Source organism: Falco cherrug, chromosome 1 (genome assembly GCF_023634085.1).
Source record: "Falco cherrug isolate bFalChe1 chromosome 1, bFalChe1.pri, whole genome shotgun sequence".
Classification (NCBI taxonomy): domain Eukaryota; kingdom Metazoa; phylum Chordata; class Aves; order Falconiformes; family Falconidae; genus Falco; species Falco cherrug.
In genome coordinates, this window is record NC_073697.1 from 61,818,303 (window position 1) to 61,839,113 (window position 20,811).

Sequence of the window (20,811 nt, forward strand, 5' to 3'; positions counted from 1 at the left end):
CTACCTTTGCATTCTGACCAAGAGCACAAAGATTAATAAAATAACAATTTCACTCCATATGTGCTCAGAAGTCAAGGTTACTCCTGGATTTCAGAAAATCTCCTGTATGGCTAGTATATTATTTCTGACACAACTTGGAAAAGAGAGCAGCAGAAAACAAAGTATGTGAAGAAGTACAGAACTGGCATGGAGCACTCAGTTTCCAGCCAGCTCTGAGATCAAAGGGCCAAGTGTTAGAGCTACTAGGAGAATCAGTGAGAAGCAGAAAGCGGAGCTGCACCTGCTATACAAACCACATAACTACCTTGAATGGTTCTCCTTCCCAGAAATAAAGGCATAAACGGGGCAGCCAGTCATGCAGGGATTTATTTCAAGATGTGAGGTTTTCTCTGCCTTCAGAGATTTCCTCTGAACCTTGAACAAGTGTCGCCTCCTTCAGATTACCCTCTTCACGATGTTAGAGCAGCCCACGGCTTTCGGATTGATAGGGTTATGCAAAATGTAACAGGTAGTAAACTAGATCATTAATTCTACTGGTTAAAGAGAACCAGTCTCTCCCTGTCTGTCCAGTTGAGCTTTCTAAGGCAGGAATGAAAATCACACAAAAAAAACCCCAGCCACTGACAACTAAAGCTGTTAGTCTAATGCCATAAGAAAACAGCTGTTTTGAGGTGTTGCTTTTGCTTTTGCATCTGCCATTTTCAAACTAGGAAAACATTAACATTATCTGAAGACCATGACGGATAGAATGTAACAAAGAACAAATAAATGCTGCATGCAAAATAAGATAGGAAAATGCAGTATCTTTCTTCAGGGGCAATATTCCAGAACTAAAAAAGGAGGCTGTGACAGCTTTTCAATGCTCTGGGGTTTTTTTACAGTCGTTCATCACCACTGGTACCTGCACCATTACACTTTGTTCAAGGACTATTGGCACGTATCTAAAATGGGAATGGGGCAAGAAAATGACAAGCATATATCACTCTTCTTCATCTATATGTTGGCTAGGTGTTTGGATCCAGAAGTTTCAGCTGATTTTTCACCACTTAAAGCTATCCTTAGTTACCATTCTGGACTGTAGCATATCTGTGGAAAAAGACGTACAAGGATGATTACAGCCCTTGCCATCTTCAAAGTACTTCTGAGGTAGCTGGATTAACAGTAAACTGCTAATCCAAAGAGAGAGAGCTCTTATTGGTATGATTTAAACACTGAGTGTGCCAGAAGTGCATGGGAATTAATGTCCTGAGCAGCAGTCACTGGTTATTTACACAACCAATGTGGAATAAATTACTTTTTAACATGCAGAGGAAAAAAATTTTCTGTTAAAACATACATTTTTGTCTTCAGTTATTGATCTATTACTAATGGGACTCAGTGTCACCCACAAAAATCATTATTTTATGTTAAGTTGAAGCGCATTACAACATTATTTTACTAAACTGTATTCAGGGCATTGTAGATCTTCCACTGCCTGCTTTCCAGAAAATTTTAATAAAGCCTTTAACCTTAGTCAGTTACATATTCCTAGCACAAAAGCACTGGAACACCATTTTGTGTGCCTGTATTCAATTTCTATTCAGCAGAAAGTAAAATTATTTTGTTCACAGTCCATCACAGCCATGGCTCTAGCAAGCGCATTATATACCGGAAAATGCTTGTTGTTAATACCTTTATTGATATAAATGATGCACATGCAGTATTTGAATCATGTGTGTTTCCATAAAAGTAAATTCAAAGTAGTTATCTTGAGCTAAAGCCCATTGGCACCCAAAACATGAGACCACCTCTGGTACAGCATAAATATTGCTGCCCTCTCCTAGACTGCCTTTCCTGCAGTCGTTCTCCTGGACTGACCTTTCCGTGGAGGTGGCCACCATCTGAGAGCAAGCTTCAGCAGGTTTAGGTCTAATTCATATAGGTCTGTCCTTAACCCTTAGTATTCTTAGAGACACCAAAGACTTCCCCATTAGTCAATATGCAGATGAGTTTGTGCTTCATAACCGACAGTCCTCAACTAAATTAGTGTAAAGTCAATTAGTTGTTGTATAGCTGTAACTGACATAGAGACATAGTTCATCTTTGTCCTGAGAGTCTGCACAGAAACACTTATGCTGGTATAATCCCCTAAAGGAGGAATTAAGATAAAGTAGTCTCCTTTGGCTCCTCTGTGCTCAGTGGAGAAACAACCTTCACTCAGAAGCTTTTCATTCCACAGCATCAGAAACACCTTACTGATACCGTTTCCCTTTAGAAGATATTTTAATTCTATTCCCTGTCAATATTTTTACAGTGATGAGAATCCTACATGAAAATTTAAAGTAATACAGAGAATAGTCATTTGTATGTTAGTAGAGACAGTAGGAACCATTTGGCAAAAAAAAAAAAAAAAAAAACCACCACAAAACATCAGGCATGTTGTGATTTGAATCAAGATTTCAAGAGCTAATACTACCTTTTCTTTCAAGGTAACTGCAATACACTCCTCACAATTGTTGCAGGTTTGAAATATTACACAATGTGCTAAAAGATTCAATTTAAAAATGACAGTAAACTCAAAGTGAAATAATTTTTAATTCCCTTTTTAAATGTGCATTTGAATTCAATACAGATCTGTAAGGCACTCTCATAGGTCAAAAAAAAGAAATCAAACATTCTTTCCAAAATAAGGATAGTCACAAGGCAATGGTATGTGCATAAGATATAGCCTTATCTGTAACTGATAAACAATGAAACATGAATGTTCAGGTTTTGGATCCATTGCAACATAATGTCATTTCTTTATCATAACACTACTGAGAGCAAATATTGGCACTGTAAATGATTTCTCATTGGGGTTAGGGGCTTGTATTCTCTTCATATCCCAGTAAAAAATAAACTCTTCAATAAATAAATATATAAAATAAATATATGCTATCTGGAGACGTATAAATAGGTCCATCCTGAAGACAAGTTCCAGCTCTGACTACGATGCATCAACATCTAAGGTCCATCACTGAAGTGGAGCCACTAAAACTTCATACACAGTTCTCAGGATTTCTTACTATTTTTACAGTCCATTTGTTTCTATTTCTTCCAGATGTTGTCTCATCCACATAACGCAGGTAGCTCTTTGCTAATTTATGGACCATAGCTAATCCAGACAAAATTGCCAGGAGTCTGTTAAAGTCACACTCCAACTTCCCTTTGGTTACTGGCTACCAAACAGTTCAGCAAGTTTGAAGGAGGCTGGTCCACTTTCAGCTTTAAGGCTTTGTCTCCTAAATCCAAAGGTCACAAAACAAGAGGCTTGCCTACCACAAAGCACCTTCTTCCAAACCACCATCCTAGATCTCTGCAGGTTCTGCATGCTGATATTGCCATGAAAGCAGAGGCAACAGCTCCAATGTGAGTTTTTTTTCACAAGTTGCCTCCTTCCTCAGCTGTATCCTAACACATCTTTGTACAGTTCTGGAACTCTTTCAGGATCCACAGGCCTGGGCAAGAAATGTGTAAATTTCTGGTGTCTTTTGGACCTTGCCCCATCTCTGGGAGTACCATCTTTGTTAAGTGCTACGAAGTATCGCCGCCCCGAATCTCCATGTTTGTACACATTGGATGAGTAAGTGTTGTACCAGTTTTCCTCAAATTGTTCCCTGAAGATGCATTCAGAAGTCAGTTTCTCCTACAGAAAGAAAAATAACTTCAGCTGTTGCTAGATATCTGAACACACACTTTAAAAATATGATTAAAATAAACAAGATGTTTTAGGCTTTTTGTGGCCTTACTGTTCATTTAACGTCAACAAATCAAACCAAGACCTGACACCAAGTTTGCAATCCTACTTGGTGTTTTTTTTTAAATTAGACCTGTACATATATAATTTTGGATTTAAAGACAAATTAGGTAACTTTCTCTAGAAATGCATTATTTATGGTTTAACCAAAATTCACTTGACCTACAGAAACTGTATTACGTAAAGTTCTGTCTTGGGGTATCTGACATTCTAGAAGTGAGATTTGGTAGAGGGACTCAGGTGCGATGTAACAGCCCACAAAGACATCTCCATGTCTTCTTTGTGGCGTTCATCACTTCTTTGTAAATATTTCAAACAGGACTAACCACAACCAAAGGAACTGGAGAGAGAATATTTTATCTCAAGATGTTTTAAGACTTGAAAGAACAGTCTAAGACTGTTATAACTCCGATAGTATTGGAAAAATCAAAGATTACATTTTTACAGTCATATTTTACAGTTGAAGTTTTTCACCAGATACAGATCAAATGTAACGAGTACAATCTTATTTTCATTCTTAAACTCAAAATATTCCAGTCGGGATTTACAGATACTTCCAGCACTCTTGCACCATTCAGGTTTTTCAAGTAACAGTGGTACCTAACCATGACATATGGTATTACCCTCTTTTTTCCCAGCATTTGAAAGAATGTTTGTATGGTAAGAAGCTGGTACCTGGAAGTACCACTTGCCGATCTGTAAAGGAGCATTAGGCTATACATAAAGCCAGAGTACTATATTAATTGTTGTTTATTTGTTCCATAACTATCCTTTTAACGTTTTTCAGTTGCATTCAAAGTTTTTAATGCTAGAGTATGCACTATGATACATTTCAGTATTGATAAAAAGAAAATTAGATAGCAGGCAACTTAAATGTTGTTTGAATAACTGGTTTAATTTAGCAATTTTCATCATAATTTAGGAGGAATATTTCTTTTCAGTTCTCTTCAGCTAGGACAGAGAAACTTTTCCCATTAATCTTCAGTATCAAAGGCTATACTGCTATATACTTTACAGATATACACTTCAACAGGAAAAGCAGTTAGTGTTTTGAAAGCTAAGGTGACCTCAGCTAGCTACTTGAGGGGTTTGCATAGCACTAAGAAGTGAATCAAAACCTCAACATGTGTGACCTGACATGAGAGTAGTACTTACAGAGCCATAGAGTTCTCCCTTCTCATTCATTCCAAGGTAAAGGCCACTGTCCACACCTCTAATACTGACCAGTCCCACCGCCACACTGATGAATTCAAGGATACCTAAGGGGGAAAAAAATAATTGCTTTAATTCAATTTGTAAATATACAATACATAGTATCCAAAACACAGTTGAAAACAAGTAAAAAATTTACATATTATAATAAATAAGGCCTTGTTTCTCTGCAATGTCAAATACTATATGGAAAAGTATATAACATTCACAGCAAAGCAGTCTGAGAAACCTCATTAGGAAGGGGAATCCTACCCCATTTAAGAAACTTTTTTATAATGCTGAATATGAAAGAATTTTCTTCAGAGCTGAGGCTAAAGCCTTCAGTACTATGCAGCTGGAATCTATAATGACTATACACTATTTGCTAAACTGCCTACTCAAACATAGGAAGATAAGTATGAACTACCTGAAAACACACTTTACCTTCTCTATAGCATTATCTTTAAAAAAACACATCCATTATTATATCATTTGAATGGAAATCAAAGTACAGATGGGAATTTTATATAACAGAACCTACCCACGGGAGGGGAGGGGGGGAAAAAAAGTATTTGCCAGACATCTTATCTAGCATATGGGCCCACACCTCTTGACACAACTTGCTATCTTCAATGCAGGCTTTTTATGTGCACGAAATATACTGTTTATTTGCTAATGTTCGGATTATAGCACTATTTATATTACATTTGCCCCCCAAAAATGTAATATATATTAATAATATAAAGTATTCAGGAGATGAGGCACTAATTGAAGCCTGAATTTGGCAAGGATATGCCAACATATTTAACCAATTGATATGCATAGATTACAGTACATATAAAACATGAAAGAAAGGGAACGTGTGAACTGGCTTTTTGGAAGTTGTTAACAATATAAACAAAGCCTCAAAAAGAAGTTGTTCTAGAATCATATGCAGGATTTTGCTGAGCAGCAGAAAAACCACAACATGTTAAAAAAAAAACACAAACCTGAATCTAAGGCAAGTGCTTTTAAATAGTGTGTTTGATTTTGATTATGACTTTTTGTCTTTTTGCTATATTTATGATTACTTTTTTTTTTTTATTCAGGACCATTTTTCACTCTCAAACAGATGGACTGTCTGGGCTCTACAATAATTTAAAATATTTTGAGTTTTAATCGAGCTTTGGCAGGTTTCTTATTTATTATTACCAAGCAGCAAAAAAAGAAAAAAAAAATCTTTACAAAGAGTACGCATTAAAAACCCTATTGCATGTAAATCATCCTAGTTTTCCAGTTCCTAAAGCACAAAGTCCCATAAAAGGAGGTGGAGGTATTTTGTCTTTCTGGTATCATTTTCAAAGCCACCCTTTTTCAAAACCATAATAAGCAGGTGATTCAACCCACAAAGCAACCACATCAGACAAACCTGCCGAGAATAGTGGTAGAATAAAGGAAGAACATTTCTAAAAAGCCCGGTTAATGTTTGATCTGAGGCTAACTTTTCCTTCTTTTAAAGCAGATTTATTTCATGTTTACACCCTGTAGGAAATCTTCGCCCTGAGAAGAACTGTCTGACTACTGCTGCTTTACTTCTGAAAACATCCATGTGTTATAAAAGCAATTAAGAGCCATTCCGGCAGATTGTTTTGGCTATGGGGAGGATGATAGGAAACTCCTTAACCGCCTTTTTACAGTGCTAAACCAACACACCACACACAAGAAGACACATGTAGTTGACAAGGGCAGGTTTGTTCAGACATCCAGCTCCTACAACTACTATTTAGGATTTACTCCTGTGTCACAGGAAACATTTACACTTTGGGGTGGTCTTCACCTCCTTTTGGTTTGCCGGCAGAGAAACTTGGCTGGGAAGCATTTTAACTGTCTGAGAAAAACGGAATTTTAGACTCTTGAAGAGGGGCCTAATGCTTCAGCTTTCCGTCCGGCAGAAGGGAGCGGGGGCCAGCGCGACCCAAGGGTCAGCACGCCCGAGCCCACCGTTCGTATTCCCCTGCAAAGACTCAAGAACTGCCAGCTCGGACAGCGCACACGGCACGCACCGCTCTGCCGCGCGCCCCTCCGCGCTGAACCGGCGGGTGACACGCACCGCTGGCAGCCGCCGCCCCCAGCCCAGCCCAGCCCGGCGCACCCCCGGCCCGCACCTCGCCCCGCGGCGGCCCCCGCGGGGTAACGCCGCCGGCACTGCGAGCGCGGCCACCTGCGCCGGCAGCCCCGCACCGCCCCGCCCCACCCGCGACCGGGGCCGCGCGCCGCCCGGTACGCGCGCGCGGGGAGCCCCGCCACTCCCGCACGCGGTCGCGCGCCGCCGCCTACCGAAGAGGCTGTGGTCCTGGCGGGTGCCGCGCACCGTGCCGTCGGGCAGGATCTGCAGGTGGAAGCCGGTGCGGCAGTACAGCTGCCGCCGCCGCAGGATGCCCTGCAAGTGCGCCAGGTCCGCCGCCGCCGCCGCCGCCCCGCCGCCGCGGGCCGCCCGCTCCGCCGGGGCCCGGCGGTCCCCGAGCAGCGCCGGGCGCTCCCCGGCGGGCGGCAGCAGGAAGTGGGCGCCCACCGGCTGCCCCAGGCCGTCCAGGCCGCCCAGGAAGCCCCCCACCTCGGCCAGCGGAGCCATGGGGGCGCGGGGCGAGCGGGCTAGGGCGCGGCGGCGGAGAGCGGCTGCCGGCCTCTCCCGGCGGGCATGTGGGGGTGCGCGGCGGGGCCCCAAGCATGGGGAGCCGGCAGGGCCGAGCCGAGCCGTGCTGAGCCGAGCCGAGCTAGTGCGAGCCAGGCGGCGGGGTGGTGGTTATACGCCCCGCGCGTGTACATATATACACGGCGGTCCCGCTGACATATGCTAATGAAGCCCTCTGCGGGGAGGCTGCGTTTGAAATTGTAAACCGGCTCCCCCTCTCCTCGCACCTTCCTCTGATCTGGGATGACTGGGGGGGGTGGGGGGAGCTGCCGGCGCGCCCCCTGCCCCCGCCGCGCGCAGCCAGTCACCCAGGGGCGCGGGGGGCGGGGCAGCCCCGCGCGGGGCGGGGAGGGGCGGGGCCGGGGTGGGGGCGGGAGCGGGGCCCGGGCGGGAGCTGCCGCGGCATTACGTGGACAGGTGCAAGGAGAGGCAGGAGGCGAGAGGGAGAAAGGGCGTTACCTGAGGGTTAGACCTGCCCAGACAGACATGAAAGAAAAAAACCCAAAGATCTGACAGTTTTACTCCCTGTTTCTAAAACGCTAATAAAATGTACATGCATTACCCTTCCCTTTTATCGCCTCAGCTACAAGGAGGGGGATTTCTACAGAAATTGGCATAGTCAGGGAGGTGTTTTCCCCTCTGCAAAGTCTCCTTCTCTTTTAATTTATCATTAATGTGACATCAAACCGATCTATAGCATTTGGGTATCCACACGATGTCTTAAAAACATAAAGGGCAGGCTCCTGGTTTGGGATAAATATTTTCAAAACCCACCGAGAAGAAGAAAGAAAGGTTGAGAGATGGCTCATCTAATCCATCTTCTCTGCGGTTTTGCAATGGGCCCTTAACCAAGGTCTGTGAACATTGCAAATTAGCAATAAAATCCCCTACCAAAAGATCTCATTTGTCTTTCTACACTGTTTTGAATCCATTTAGGACTTTGCCGTTCTGTTCCAGATGAGCATATGTGTTTTTTTCATCCCCAAAGTGGAACGGCTCATGCATCCAAGTGTGCTGGTGGAACACGTGTTCATTATCAGCACCGACAAAACAATGGCACGTGGAGCCAAGAGCCTGACTTTTCCCTTCTTTACTGCTTGTTCTGTAACAGCCAATGGATTTTAGGGCTCAAAAGACACAACCCATCTTAGCCTTCAAGATGGGCAATGCAGTACCTCGCCAGCATTAAAACACAGTATTGGAGTATAAAATGCAGGGATCTTTCATAGTTAATTCTTTCAAAAGTTCAGGAGAATCACTTGGTGGTTTAAAGTTTCATTTAAACAAAAAAGTTGCAGAGAATCATGAAAGATTAGTTCTCCCGTCTTGCTCCATCGTCTTTTCAGTCACAGTCTAAATCTGAGAGATCAAATGGATTTGACTGCTTAGCTTTATTTGCCATGGAGAGTATAGGGCTAATTAATTGGCAGGTGCTTTAAAGCAGGTAATGCTACACCTTTTCATCATTGCAGTCCTAAGTACTGCCCCTGTGTGCACCTGAATTACAAAAAGGCTGCTTTAAAGCAAGTGATTTACTGTGGAGGGATTTAAAAATGAAAAAACTAGTGCTAAATACAATGATCAGATAAATCACCTGAGGAGAGCACAGGCAGACCTGCTCTGAAGGCAGTTACAGATCGTTATATTATTTTACCTTTCAGATAACAGGAGCCTGTCATGTGGTGGGACCCAAAAATCCACCATAATCAAGATTTCAAAGCACATCTGTGTAAACATTATCACATCAGTGTAAAACATCAACCAATGAGCTTTCTCTTTGAACCGAACCTACTTAATTGCAACGCTAAATCAAAGAAATAGATCAAAGTTGAATAATCTATATGGCACCTATTTCTCGAGTAGCCTGCACACCGATTACTCAAATGTACCTGAAATGTTTGAAACACGCATCAAGTATTTTTATTGACAAGACTGGCAGGTCAAGATCAAGCTGTTCATCACAGCTGCTAAGTTGCAGGACATGCACTGGGATGGTGCAGCTAAATGGAGGAGGTGTATTTTCCTAAGCCTAACGGTGCTCCAGTACAGATAGCATTGCTGGGTCTGAGCAGTACTCTCTGAGTCCTACAAAGAGTAGAGGGCTGTTCTGGTTAGATGGCACCACTGTCTCCAGTGGAGAAGCATGGGTTTTTTTAAAATAAAAATCCTCAGCCATCACACACTGGAAGACACTTACGGCTAAATCTTTCCTGTTATATAATGGAAACATTTAAAGTAGAGTGGAATATATAACATAGATCTTTTCCGAGTGGAGTCTTTAATGTCTGGGCACTAAACCGGTTGTGCTGTTTTATAAAGTACCAAAAAAGAAACAAAAAGATAAGATTTTTTTTGGTGTTTGCACTAGTCATGTGACAGGAAAAGATAACACTAAAGATTTTTTTTTTTTCACTTTCTGAGACTATGCCATGGGAAGTTAAATAATTTTGAAGAGTTTTTTTACAAGAGTACATAATTCAACTTAAAGTATACAGTGCAATCTAATCCACTCTATGTATACTTCCTAGACACTGCACTTTCAGTGTCGTTGAACAAATACATATGTGGTAGAATTTTTACTTCCATAGCAAGGAGTCAGGGCTTTTATAGACAGTATAATTGCTGTATATTTCCTAAGAATATCATATTATCATAGGCAAAACCTGGTGGCTACCAAGGGAGTAGAGAAAGCAGCGGGCTGAAATCGTTGATAAATTGTGTGTGTGTGTGTGTATATATATATGTATAGGTATATATGTGTATACACAGACAGAGAGATCGATCTATATACCTATCAGGTTGGTTAAATAAAAAAAAGCTGTTCATTTATGTGAAACTTTATGTCCTGCAATTTATTGCACCTTTCTAAATTTTAGAACTCACTTGCAACTGTGCTGTGCCAGCCATAAAATTTTTAATGATATAATAAAATATTGGCTAGGAGAATGAAGAGGGAGTTCATGAATACATGAGAAAGCTGACACGGGTGGAACAGAAACTGAGCATAAAGGAATATGTCCAGCTGGAGATAACTGTGTATCATGGTCAGTTCCAGATTCTTCCTAGATTTGAGCAAGAAAATACGGTTTCAACAAGATGAGCAGAACATGCAGAAGTTACAGTGAGAACCTTTCAGAGCACGGTACATCTGAGTGAAGTAAGGTGTATTCTTGTGCAGGATTTACTAGGAAGAAAAGGACAGAATCATTTTCAAGGTTCTATGTACAAATCGGGTCATAATCTGATTGTCTAAAGCCCTTTAAATGTAATACATACGGACTTTAAATGCACTCAGAGCTGCTTCTGAACTGATACAGTTACAGGTATGTATGCATGTATACATACATGTATATATAAATATATCTACCTGTTTACAAAAAGTCAGATGAGGGTAATAATAATCATGAAAACAATGTTTTTCCTATGAAAAAGAAGTTCTACATTTCTTGCACCTTCATTTTTTGTTTTGTTTCTTTAAAGGATGACAGAAATTCATAGGGCTTTTTAAGATCCATGATTTTATTGTCCGTGTTTTTGTGGACATGCATGGATAACTCCTGTAAAAGCAGAACGGGACAGAGAAGTTAGGTAGCAAGCACACATTCACATCCAGTTACATCCAGTGAGAATGTATCTTTTCCACTTTTATCAACATTCAAATGCCTCATTTGGCAGCTTTTATATTAGTCTGTAAGTGAATCATTGGATTTAAACCACCTTGATTTATTTTAATTACATGGTTTCTGAATCTGTGCACATAAGATATGCAGAAAGCTTAAGGGTTTTGACTTGCTGCACAAATAAACTGCTCTTGTTCCTAAGCAAACACCTCACCAGGGAAGTTCTGACTAACATACCCAGGTATAAGTAGTTACAGATGTGTATTGGATGTTTTGAAGTGAAAAAAAGATTAACCTAAAGGTGTTATTGAAAAGTCATTAAAATGCAGCTAACTGACTTCAGGGAAACAATGTGAACAGAGAGATAACTCATGGTTCATGTCTACAGTTTAGGTGATTGATGAGTCATCCAGCAAACAGGTTTATTTTGGGACACTACATTGACCACAAGTGGTTTCTTTTCCAGTCAAATGGAAAAACTGGACATTTTTAAAAGTTAATTGTATTGGTGAATGGTGTCTCCTAATGAGGCAGCTAGAACTGAAAAGATCCAAGACCCACATTCTACGAAGTTTTCCAGACTGGATGCTTAGTCATGTAACTGCAGGAGAAATACTTGAGTTTCAGTCATGCTAAGCACCTGAAACTATTACCGTCTTGACACCTAAATATTGGCCTTTACATCGGCCTTTTATAATTTAGTACAGAAATGTAGCCCAGATTTGGACACAAAGACTTTTTCTTGGGAAACATAAAGCAGGAGACATTAAAAAATCAACAAAAAAAAGTGTTAGTTTTTAACAAATGGGAATAATGAAGTCAAGGGAATTACTTAAGGGGTGAATTGGCGTATGGTATTCTAAAACACTGACAAAAATGCAGTAACTACCATCCACCCCAGATACCTGCCTTTCCAGACATAGCTCTGAGGTAATTCAGCCTCAGCCATGCTTACAGTTGCATGATCCATCATATTGACAAACATGGCCACAATTCTGCCTTGATACAGTATCATAACCACTGCAATGTTTCTTAGAAATGGAAAATGCATGAGAGTGTCTTGAACTTATTGAAACGAGCTGTAGTTTGTGTATTTTCTGAAATCTTGTTCATAATAATATAAAAAAACATCAAAGATTTTTTTTTGGGGGGGGAGTAGGCAAGGGGAAGTAAAACTGGCTGAAACTTTGGAATAACATATTTATGTAGAAAAGACAAAGACTGAGGCTGCACTTGACCAGTGCAAAAAGTGCCATAAAGTTTGCTGTGACTTGAAATTGCATGCAGTTTATGAAGTTTCAAGGTAACATAGGTGGCGTAGGCGGCGACACAGGTTGTACCATGGAGAACATCCTAACGTGAAATGCATGACAAGGCCTATCACCCATCAGCATCAGGCAGGGACAAAACGAATGTGCTCATCTTTAACTAGTGCTTGGTTATTGCTAGGGAGGCTGCCTGCAGCCGAGAATATTTATGAGAGGCTGCTGACATGGCAAGTGTCTCATTTCCTGATGAGAAGACCTCATAACACAAAGAGTATGAAAGGGTAGGAGATACCGTAGTCTGGTGTCACTTTGAAATGAACAGAAAATAACCTTGAAATAGGGACCAGGAGAATGCCCCATTTCTGAGAACCTGAGGCACAGGGAGAGGTATTGGAGAGAGAGGCCAGATGGGCCTGGAGAAGCCAGAAGTTTCCAGGCTACAGCATTACTCTCTGTTGGTACGTCGTTTAGCTCCCTGTTTCACATTTAGTTTCTAAAAACTGTTTATTGTGAGGATAACTGCCACCCACAGGTACACCAAAGGACACTTTACAGTACAGTCCAAAAAATTATGGAAAAACTTGCCAGACTATTAGCCAGCTTCCAATGCATTTTAAAACCGAGGATTTAATATGCCAAATGTTAGTATTCCAGGCATTGCTGTTTAATTTCCTTTTAACTGAAACAGTCCTCAGGCATTTAGTTCCAGCTGTGTATCGGGCACGCACCAGGAGTTTCCAAGGCTTTGGAAACAGGCTGGGACATTACTAGGTTTTACAGGACAACGGAGTCACAGCAATTCTCATTGTAACAAAGATAACTAGCATCACTGGATGCTTTTAATAAAGCCTTGGCAGTAAACCACTGAACAATCTTGATGCCACAGCCACTCCAGCCTTCAGGGATACCAGGCAAATGAGGTACGGCTGGAAGCTCTTGCTTTGCTGAAGCCAGTGATTCCAGGTTTCTGCCAAGCAACACTGCCAGGCCGTGCGGGCACGCTCCCGGGGGTGAGGCCGCGGGGAGCTGGGTCAGGCCCCGGTGCCCGTTCTGACCACAGGCAGCACCCGGCCTGCACGCCCAGCTGCAGCCAGGCCACGCACAAGCTGCGGCCGCACTCGCGGCGGTTTCCACACATCGCCCCCCCCGGCACTTCGGCTCCTGCCGCCCCCACCCCCGCCCGCGCCCGTTCTCCAGGCTCGGGCTAAGCACCTCGCACCCCCGCTAACCCGGCTGCGGCCCGCGCAGGCTGGAAACGGCCCGCGGCCTGCTGCCGCCTGCCCCGAGCGCCGGGGGCGCCGCTCGCCGCAACCACGGCGGGAGCCGGTGCCCGCAGCCGGTGCCCGCAGCCGGGAGGCGCGGTGCGGCGCGGTGCGGCGGGCCGGGCTGCGGAGCGGCGCGGCGGGGCAGGTGGCGCGGGGCGGGGACTGCGGGGGGCCTCGGGCTTCCCCACCCCTTCCCCGCTTCTCGCGAGGCTTCTGCCGGCGCGCCGGGGGCTCCGTCCGCCGGTCGCTGGGGCGGAGCGGCGGTCATGGCCGCCCTGCGCGCCCTGCTGCGGTGGCGCCGCCGCTTGGGCCCCGCGCCCGCTGCGCAGCCGGCGCGGCGGCTCTGGGCCGGCGGCGGGGCCGGGGCGGCGGGGCTGAGGCGGTGGCGGCGGGAGCTGGGCTGGGCGGCGGGGGGGGCTCTCGCCGGGTACGTGGGGTACCGGCTGTCCGAGCGGCGGCGGGAGGCCTCCCGGGAGCCGGCAGCCGCCGAGCCGGGCGGGGCCCGGGCGCTGCTCTCCATCCCCGTGGCGGCCGCTGCCAAGGAGACGGTAGGTGTGTGCGCGCCGCGCCCCTCCCGCCTGGCGGCCCGGCGGCCTCGGCCCCTCGCCGCGGCCTCGCTCCGTGCCGCGCCCGGCGGGGCCGCTCGGGGTGCCGGGGCCGCGCCGGGCGCCGTCAGCTGCCTGGGGCACCGGCCGCAGCCGGCGGGCATGGGGGAACGTCGCTTCCCGCCCTTTCGCTGTGGAAACGTCCGTGCGAGGCGGCGGCGGAGCCGCTGCTCGGGCAGTGTCGCAGAGGTGACCCTGCGTGGAGCCGGCCCCGGGCCGGGAGGCGAGGCGGGCGGCCGGGCAGGGCCCGCGGCGGATGAGGGCAGAGGCAGGGGCTGTAACCCGGCCTCCGTCGGGAGCCCAGAGCTGTCGCTGCAGCGTGGTGGCCGGCGGCAGCACTGGCGCTGCGCCTCGGGATGTGCACCCTGCGTGTGCTGCTGCGCTGCTGGTGGCCTCTGGAGCTGTCCTGGTCAAGCCCTTCTTTTTCTTTAATAGAAAATAATATTTTGCAAATGGAACCACAGCTGATAGTGCAAAACCTGTGTTCATCTTTTTCATATTTAGGGCAATTACCTTTTTAATACAAAATTTTCTGTGGAGTGAAAGGTTTATGCAGAGCTTCATAAGAAGTGATAGCACTTGGTGCAAGTAAGTAATGCTTCAGTTGGACAGGGTCAGCGATAACGTTGGTTGACTAGCCATGGGTAACAAAAAACAGTTGACATGAACCTGGAAAATGAAGTTTCCTTTGATGGGGAGACAGTCCTGCACTGTGCCTGATATAACGTATGGTAGTGATAGATGTTTTTTTCATTAAAAAATTAGGTATTTTTAAAAACGTCAAGAGCAGTGATTAGGTGCTTTGTCAGTATGGCATCTGCTAAGATTGGAAATCGGTGGTGCAAATGTCCTGCTTTCTATACATCAAATTGGTCTTACAATCTGTTTGGGAAGAGGTTCTGCATTTTTACAGTGGAGTCCTTGGGCTTAAGTGTGGACGTTGTTAGCCCTTTAGCCCAGGGCTGTGAGCCAAAAGGCAGATTCTGTGGGCAGCATCCTTTATGAAAGGAAGTTGAGCCAGGTATTTTTCATTATTCATGTACTTGTTGTCTTGCGTGTGGTACTATGGCACAGAGGACCTCTTTCAGCTTTTCATACTGTTTTGATTTGACAGATCTTTGCATTGTTTTACTTAGCCAGTCTTAATCTTCACTCTTCCTTTGAGGGAAATGTGGTTGCTGCACCTTTGAAAAGTCAAGAATTTTAGTGTGACGTGTAATTAATCAATTTTCACACACATTGCTATAAAAGCATTTGGGTTGTGAAGTCAGAATTAAGGTTATATTTGAATCAATGTAAAATAAAAAAATGTATAAAATGTATCTTCTATGTATATACTGGCAGATTTTTAAAGACAAACGCCATGCTACAATGTGGAAAAGGGCTGTAATTAATTCAGTTTCCCATTTGCATAGCAGAAAGTTTGAAAAATTAATTATTATTAATAATTATTTTCAAATATTTTCATAGTATATATACTATGAAATATATATTTTTATATTATATAAATAGTATATTTCCAAATAGCAGATCTGAGTGCTTAGCATTCCTGAAAAAAATACCTTTTCAGTTGAAGTACCCCCCAAAATGGAGGTCGAATAACTGGAATTTTTGGTCTGAGGTGGTGGGATCCTGTGCTTTTTTTATTATTGACTGTCATGCTGCAGAAAGGCTTGTGTGGCAATGGGGAAAGACCATAGTTTAATGCCGGATCTAGCGGCTGAGCTACCATAGTAGTTTGACCATGAACTCCATCGGTGATCGGTACTTCATTTATGATCACCCTCTAGACTTGTGGTGACGAACTCTTTCATTACAGGTTTCTAAAACACCTCCAGAGGTGTCTTCTAGGGGAAAAAAAGAATGCAAATGCTGTTTTCAAATTGCATTGAATGGTATTAATGGTATTCGGCAATGGTATTGTGTTGTAACATCCTTTATTAGAAAGCTGAATTGATTTTGCCTGAGTGACAATAACTCAATTCTCAATTTTAAGTGCTGAGCTTGCAGCCTTAGTAGTGTTTAACAGTTTAAAAAACGTAATAACATTTGAAGTAAAAAAGTCTTTCATGAAAAGTCATTTAAGTGTCAGTGTTACTAGCATCAAGGCTGGAGCTCTTGATCTGCTGCAGAGTGTTTAGAGTAGTGGCTGGAGAATGGTAACCTGCAGTTTCTGTATAGATGAATTTGATGGAAATGTGATGCATGTTTTGCTAGGAGGTTTTTATGATTCTGTCATGTACTGACCAGCAAAGAATGATGAGGCTCAAGTATCTTGGGACCCTCTCCAGCTGCTTTTGGAAGGTCAAGGAGTAGCCAGAGATGTTTCTCCTTTATTCTTGATGCACAGAGTCTGACACTGTTTTCTGGGGCTTTCTAGGTTTGTCTTTCCCCTGCTTTCCTATTTCCCTAGCTCCCCATTTCATATCCAGTCTCAGTCTGCTTTTCATTCTATCAAGGCAAATCATGCAACATCTTTTTTTTTTTTTTTTTCCTTCCATCCAATCCAAACTTTTCTACTTCATCCTAATAGTTCCATTTGCGTGCTTCTTCCTTAATCTTGCCTTCAGCAGGACACTTTTCCCTGATGCTATTTACTTGGATCATCAGAAGCAAGGAGCAGGTGGTGTGGTGTCTCTGCACTCTGTGTCTTGCTCTAGAGATCTACAGCAGCTGGTAGAAGCAGTTATACTGAATGTTTCTTGCATCACCCCTGGGGCTCTGACCAGAAATGACCAAGTTGAAATTTTGCAGGTTGAAATTTTGCAGGAGGACCTAGCTAACAAAATGAATATTTCTGGGTGAGGGTTTCTATAGGCTCGTAACTTACTTCTTAACAGAACAACCACTAAAAAAAACCCAGTCCTGACACTGAAGCGACCAGCCCTTGCAAAACCTGAAATATTTTCCTTTAAAATGTGGAATTGCTGGAGATTCTTTTTATGATGTTCTAATGTGGGCAAAACAAAATGTATCTTCTCCCATAGTTTTTGGTTCCATTAAAAAATCCATCCTGAAACATTAATGGACAATGGAGAATTAAATTTTTAATGGTTAATGTGTAGTAAGTTTTTAACTGAAAACAGTATCACACGGCAAAGTATTCAGATAGTCAGTGTTCAAGACTATTCAATATAGCTGTGCCTGTCTCATCCTTATTGTTGGGGTTTAACCCTGGCCAGCAGCCACCACACAGCCCCACACCGCCGCTCACTTAACCTCCAGAGGGAGATGGGGGGGAGAAGTGGAAGGGCAAAAGTGAGAAAACTCATGGGTTGAGATAAAGACAGGTTTAATAGGTGAAGCAAAAGCTGCACACACAAGCAAAGCAAAACAAGGAATTAATTCACTTCTTCCCATGGGCAGGCAGGTGTTCAGCCATCTCCAGGAAAGCAGGGCTCCAGCATGCATAACAGTGACTTTGGAAGACAAACACCTTAACTCTGAATGTCCCGTCCCCCACCAGCTTTTTCTTTCTTCCCCAGAGCTTTTATTGCTGAGCATGATGCCATATGGTATGGGATATCTCTGGCCAGCTGGAGCCAGATGTCTCGGCTGTTTTCCCTCCCAGTTTCTTGCACAGCCCCAGCCTGCTTGCTGTGGGGTGGTGCAAGGAGCAGAAAAGGCCTTGACACTGTGTAAACACTGCTCAGCAGTAACGAAAACATCCCTGAATTATCAACACTGGTTTTGTCACAAATCCATAACTTGGCACCATACCAGCTACTGTGAAGAAAGTTAACTATCCCAGCCAAAACCAGCAGACATATCTAGTCTTGAATTCCTATGTCTTGCTTATTTCTTGAGATGAATTTTCATAAAAGTGTAATAAGTGGAATGGCCTTGTTTCATCCAGGCAGCTCCAGCAGACAACAGAATAGCTTTCTGATCCACCTAAACACTAAAAAAACCCAACCAAACAAACAAAAAAAAAACAAATTAAAAAAAAAAACCCAAACAAAAACTGGGAGGCGGGTGGGCAGGGAGTTTAACCCAGCTTACATCTTGACTTTCGCAGAACAACTTTCTTCTTGCAGGTCACCTGCTTCCAGATAATGTTCATATGACCTGTGAAAGTATCTTGAGAGTTGTGCTGGTTCCAGTTAGTACCCCCACAGGTTACTTTTCTTCAGATTCTATCACTGAGTCCAAATAATGCTTGGCAGTGGTGATGGAATGCTCTGAGACTAGGTTTATCATATACACCTTGGTAATTAGTTGCTTTGTCCTACTGCTGTCATCTGGTATTTACTGATGCTCTAGTATTTATAGAACAAATAAGTTTTAGATTCCAGGACTAACACTGATGATCGCACATATGTTGAGGGTACACTTTCCCATTCTTGGCCAGTTAAGAAATGAGGTACATCATTGAGAGTAACAGAAAAAAAACCTATGAGTCTCTGAGAAACAAGTGTCAGAGTGGTCTGCAGGTGTTTCTCCCTGTTCTGTGAAACTCCTACAGTGTGAAACCTGATGAGCAGCAAATTCATGAATTTATGTACAGGTGACTAAGAAGTGCTTTGTTAAAAGTCAAGCTATGATATGTGTCACCAACATGAGGTCAGTGGTGTGGCAAACTTTCTGAACAGATAGATCTCACGTGGTCAGTACTAAAAAATGTGTGCTTGAGCAAGCATATCATTGGAAGTGTTCTCATAGAGAGTAAGATTTGTTACAGAAGCAGCAGGAAACTAAGCTCCCTACAGGATTCCCTTTTCCCAGAGGCTTTCTGAGAATGATCCCAGTCCTGACTAGCGTTGCTGCCACATAACATTTCAGAACCAAAGTAAAATTCTGCACTCAGAGCTGCTGAGTTTTTGTCTGAAGGTTTTGGTGAAGACTGGGAGCACTCTTCTAGCAGCTCCTTTAAAGTCTAGGAGATGCTTATGCAGAGCAGCAAACTGTTTGAAAGCACTGTTATTTTGATACAGATTCTCTGTACTGACAGCTGAGAGCAGTATTGACCCAAGAAGAGTTGTGCTCCAACATACTGATTGTGGAGAATTTACCTTGCCGGAACATCTGTGTATCGTATTTTTGCAGCAAAATATAACAGTTTTAGAAAAACATAATCCACTGTCAGAATTCCTCAGAGGAATTAATACTTGTCCTCTAGTTCCTTGCTTCCATGTTCCTTCCAAAATTCCAGTGTCATTTGTAAAGCATATTAAAATGATCTTGGAAATACTAATGATGCCTCTTTGCACTCCAAAGTGATCTCTTCTCTAATCCTATTGTCATTGTATAAAGGTAGTGAGCACTGGGTCGCTTTATTTTTATGAAATACTCTGAGGATCACTTCCTTTAGAGGTGAATTTTGAATTAAAAGGGGGTCAGGGAGAGACAGACACAGAATATGTACTTTATCATGTTTTTTTGAAGGCACAGTCATTTTCAGGAGAAGGAAGCTGTATGCTTCGAATGTTTCCAGAGGTTTTTTTCCTAGTACCTCAGTGGTACTGTCAAACTCCCTCTTTGTGAAAATACTCAAAAGGTCAAGTTTATTTGTAGCAGCACATTTCTAAGTGGATTACATCATGTATTTCCATCTCTGTGAAATGAAAATCAAGACTTTTAACTCCAAAAAGTATGGCAAACTCCCCTAGGGAGGAGATTCTCCTGCCTGCTCAAAGAGGAATGCCATTCCAAGAGACACATAAAGCATTATTTTTACAAGAACCACTTGCAACTAACCTTTTTTTCACAAGCGTTGTGCATTTCATGTCATAGGTCAATTCCAAATGTAGGAAGATGGATTGCTCTTTGGCTGATGACATCTGAAGTTCCTCACTGTTATCATCCTGAGGACGCTGCTTACCAGCCAGCTGAAGAAAAAGGAGGGTTTACCTTTTGGCATTAGTTCTGTGTTCCTCAAGATGTTAAAAAAGGATGATACATGTTTGGGACAGACAGGTCCAGCTACTAGTGTGTTTCAGTCTTGCATGCAGTGAAGCATATGGATATGTATAGCAGGATATATGCACTGACTAAAGCTTCTTGAAGAACTGCTAGAAGTTAAGTAACTTCTGCATGAAACTAATGTAAGAACGACTGTTGGAGAATATTTTAGCATTATACTTATTCTGGAAGATTTCTGGAAAAGCTGTGCTTACGGATAAACGTTGTTACCCCAAGGATTTCCTGTAACAGAATTGAACAGGACCCTTTTTACAGCATTTTAAACACATTCCAGCTTCCTATGCTTGTAAATGTTTTACTATAATAGTATCCTTATCTTAGTGAAGCAGGATCAACTAACAGAATTGTTGGCTGTACTACATCTAAGTAGTCTGCTAGAAATATAACTTCAGTAAGCATCAAAACAGTTTTGTCTACTTTGGGATTTTCCCACACTGGGAACTTGACGTTTAACCTTTTGGCCACCCAGCATGAAAACAAAATTGTGCTACTTT

The 20,811-nt window shown here is 43.3% G+C and overlaps 2 protein-coding genes across 9 annotated transcripts in view; one reads left to right on the forward strand and one right to left on the reverse strand.

Moving 5' to 3' along the window:
• Positions 1 to 3,266: 3,266 nt before the first annotated feature.
• On the reverse strand, positions 3,267 to 7,717 carry FGF20 (fibroblast growth factor 20). The gene is made up of 3 exons (XM_055697974.1): positions 7,283 to 7,717; positions 4,931 to 5,034; positions 3,267 to 3,664 (listed from the first exon to the last, which is right to left on the reverse strand). The coding sequence occupies exons 1-3, from the start codon at positions 7,575 to 7,577 to the stop codon at positions 3,419 to 3,421; spliced, it is 645 nt and encodes a 214-aa protein (XP_055553949.1). The 5' UTR covers positions 7,578 to 7,717; the 3' UTR covers positions 3,267 to 3,418.
• A 6,289-nt stretch (positions 7,718 to 14,006) lies between these two features.
• MICU3 (mitochondrial calcium uptake family member 3) overlaps positions 14,007 to 20,811 on the forward strand; it is a 57,692-nt gene continuing 50,887 nt past the window's right edge. For 5 of the 8 annotated variants that reach the window (XM_055703235.1, XM_055703221.1, XM_055703217.1 and 2 more), the window contains exon 1: positions 14,007 to 14,338. In XM_055703235.1, coding sequence (XP_055559210.1) covers positions 14,057 to 14,338 — 282 coding nt within the window. In that variant the 5' untranslated portion in view covers positions 14,007 to 14,056. The remainder of the gene's footprint in view (positions 14,339 to 20,811) is intronic. The other 3 variants (XM_055703213.1, XM_055703198.1, XM_055703230.1) reach the window with 1 other exon arrangement.

Excerpts from the sequence above, each read along its gene's own strand:
- FGF20 (XM_055697974.1), bottom strand. The coding sequence starts at position 7,577 with ATGGCTCCGCTGGCCGAGGTGGGGGGCTTCCTGGGCGGCCTGGACGGC. Across the intron at positions 5,035-7,282 it reads CCAGGACCACAGCCTCTTCG|GTATCCTTGAATTCATCAGT; the intron begins GTAGGCGGCGGC and ends TTTCCCCCTTAG. Across the intron at positions 3,665-4,930 it reads AGGGAGAACTCTATGGCTCT|GAGAAACTGACTTCTGAATG; the intron begins GTAAGTACTACT and ends TTCTTTCTGTAG.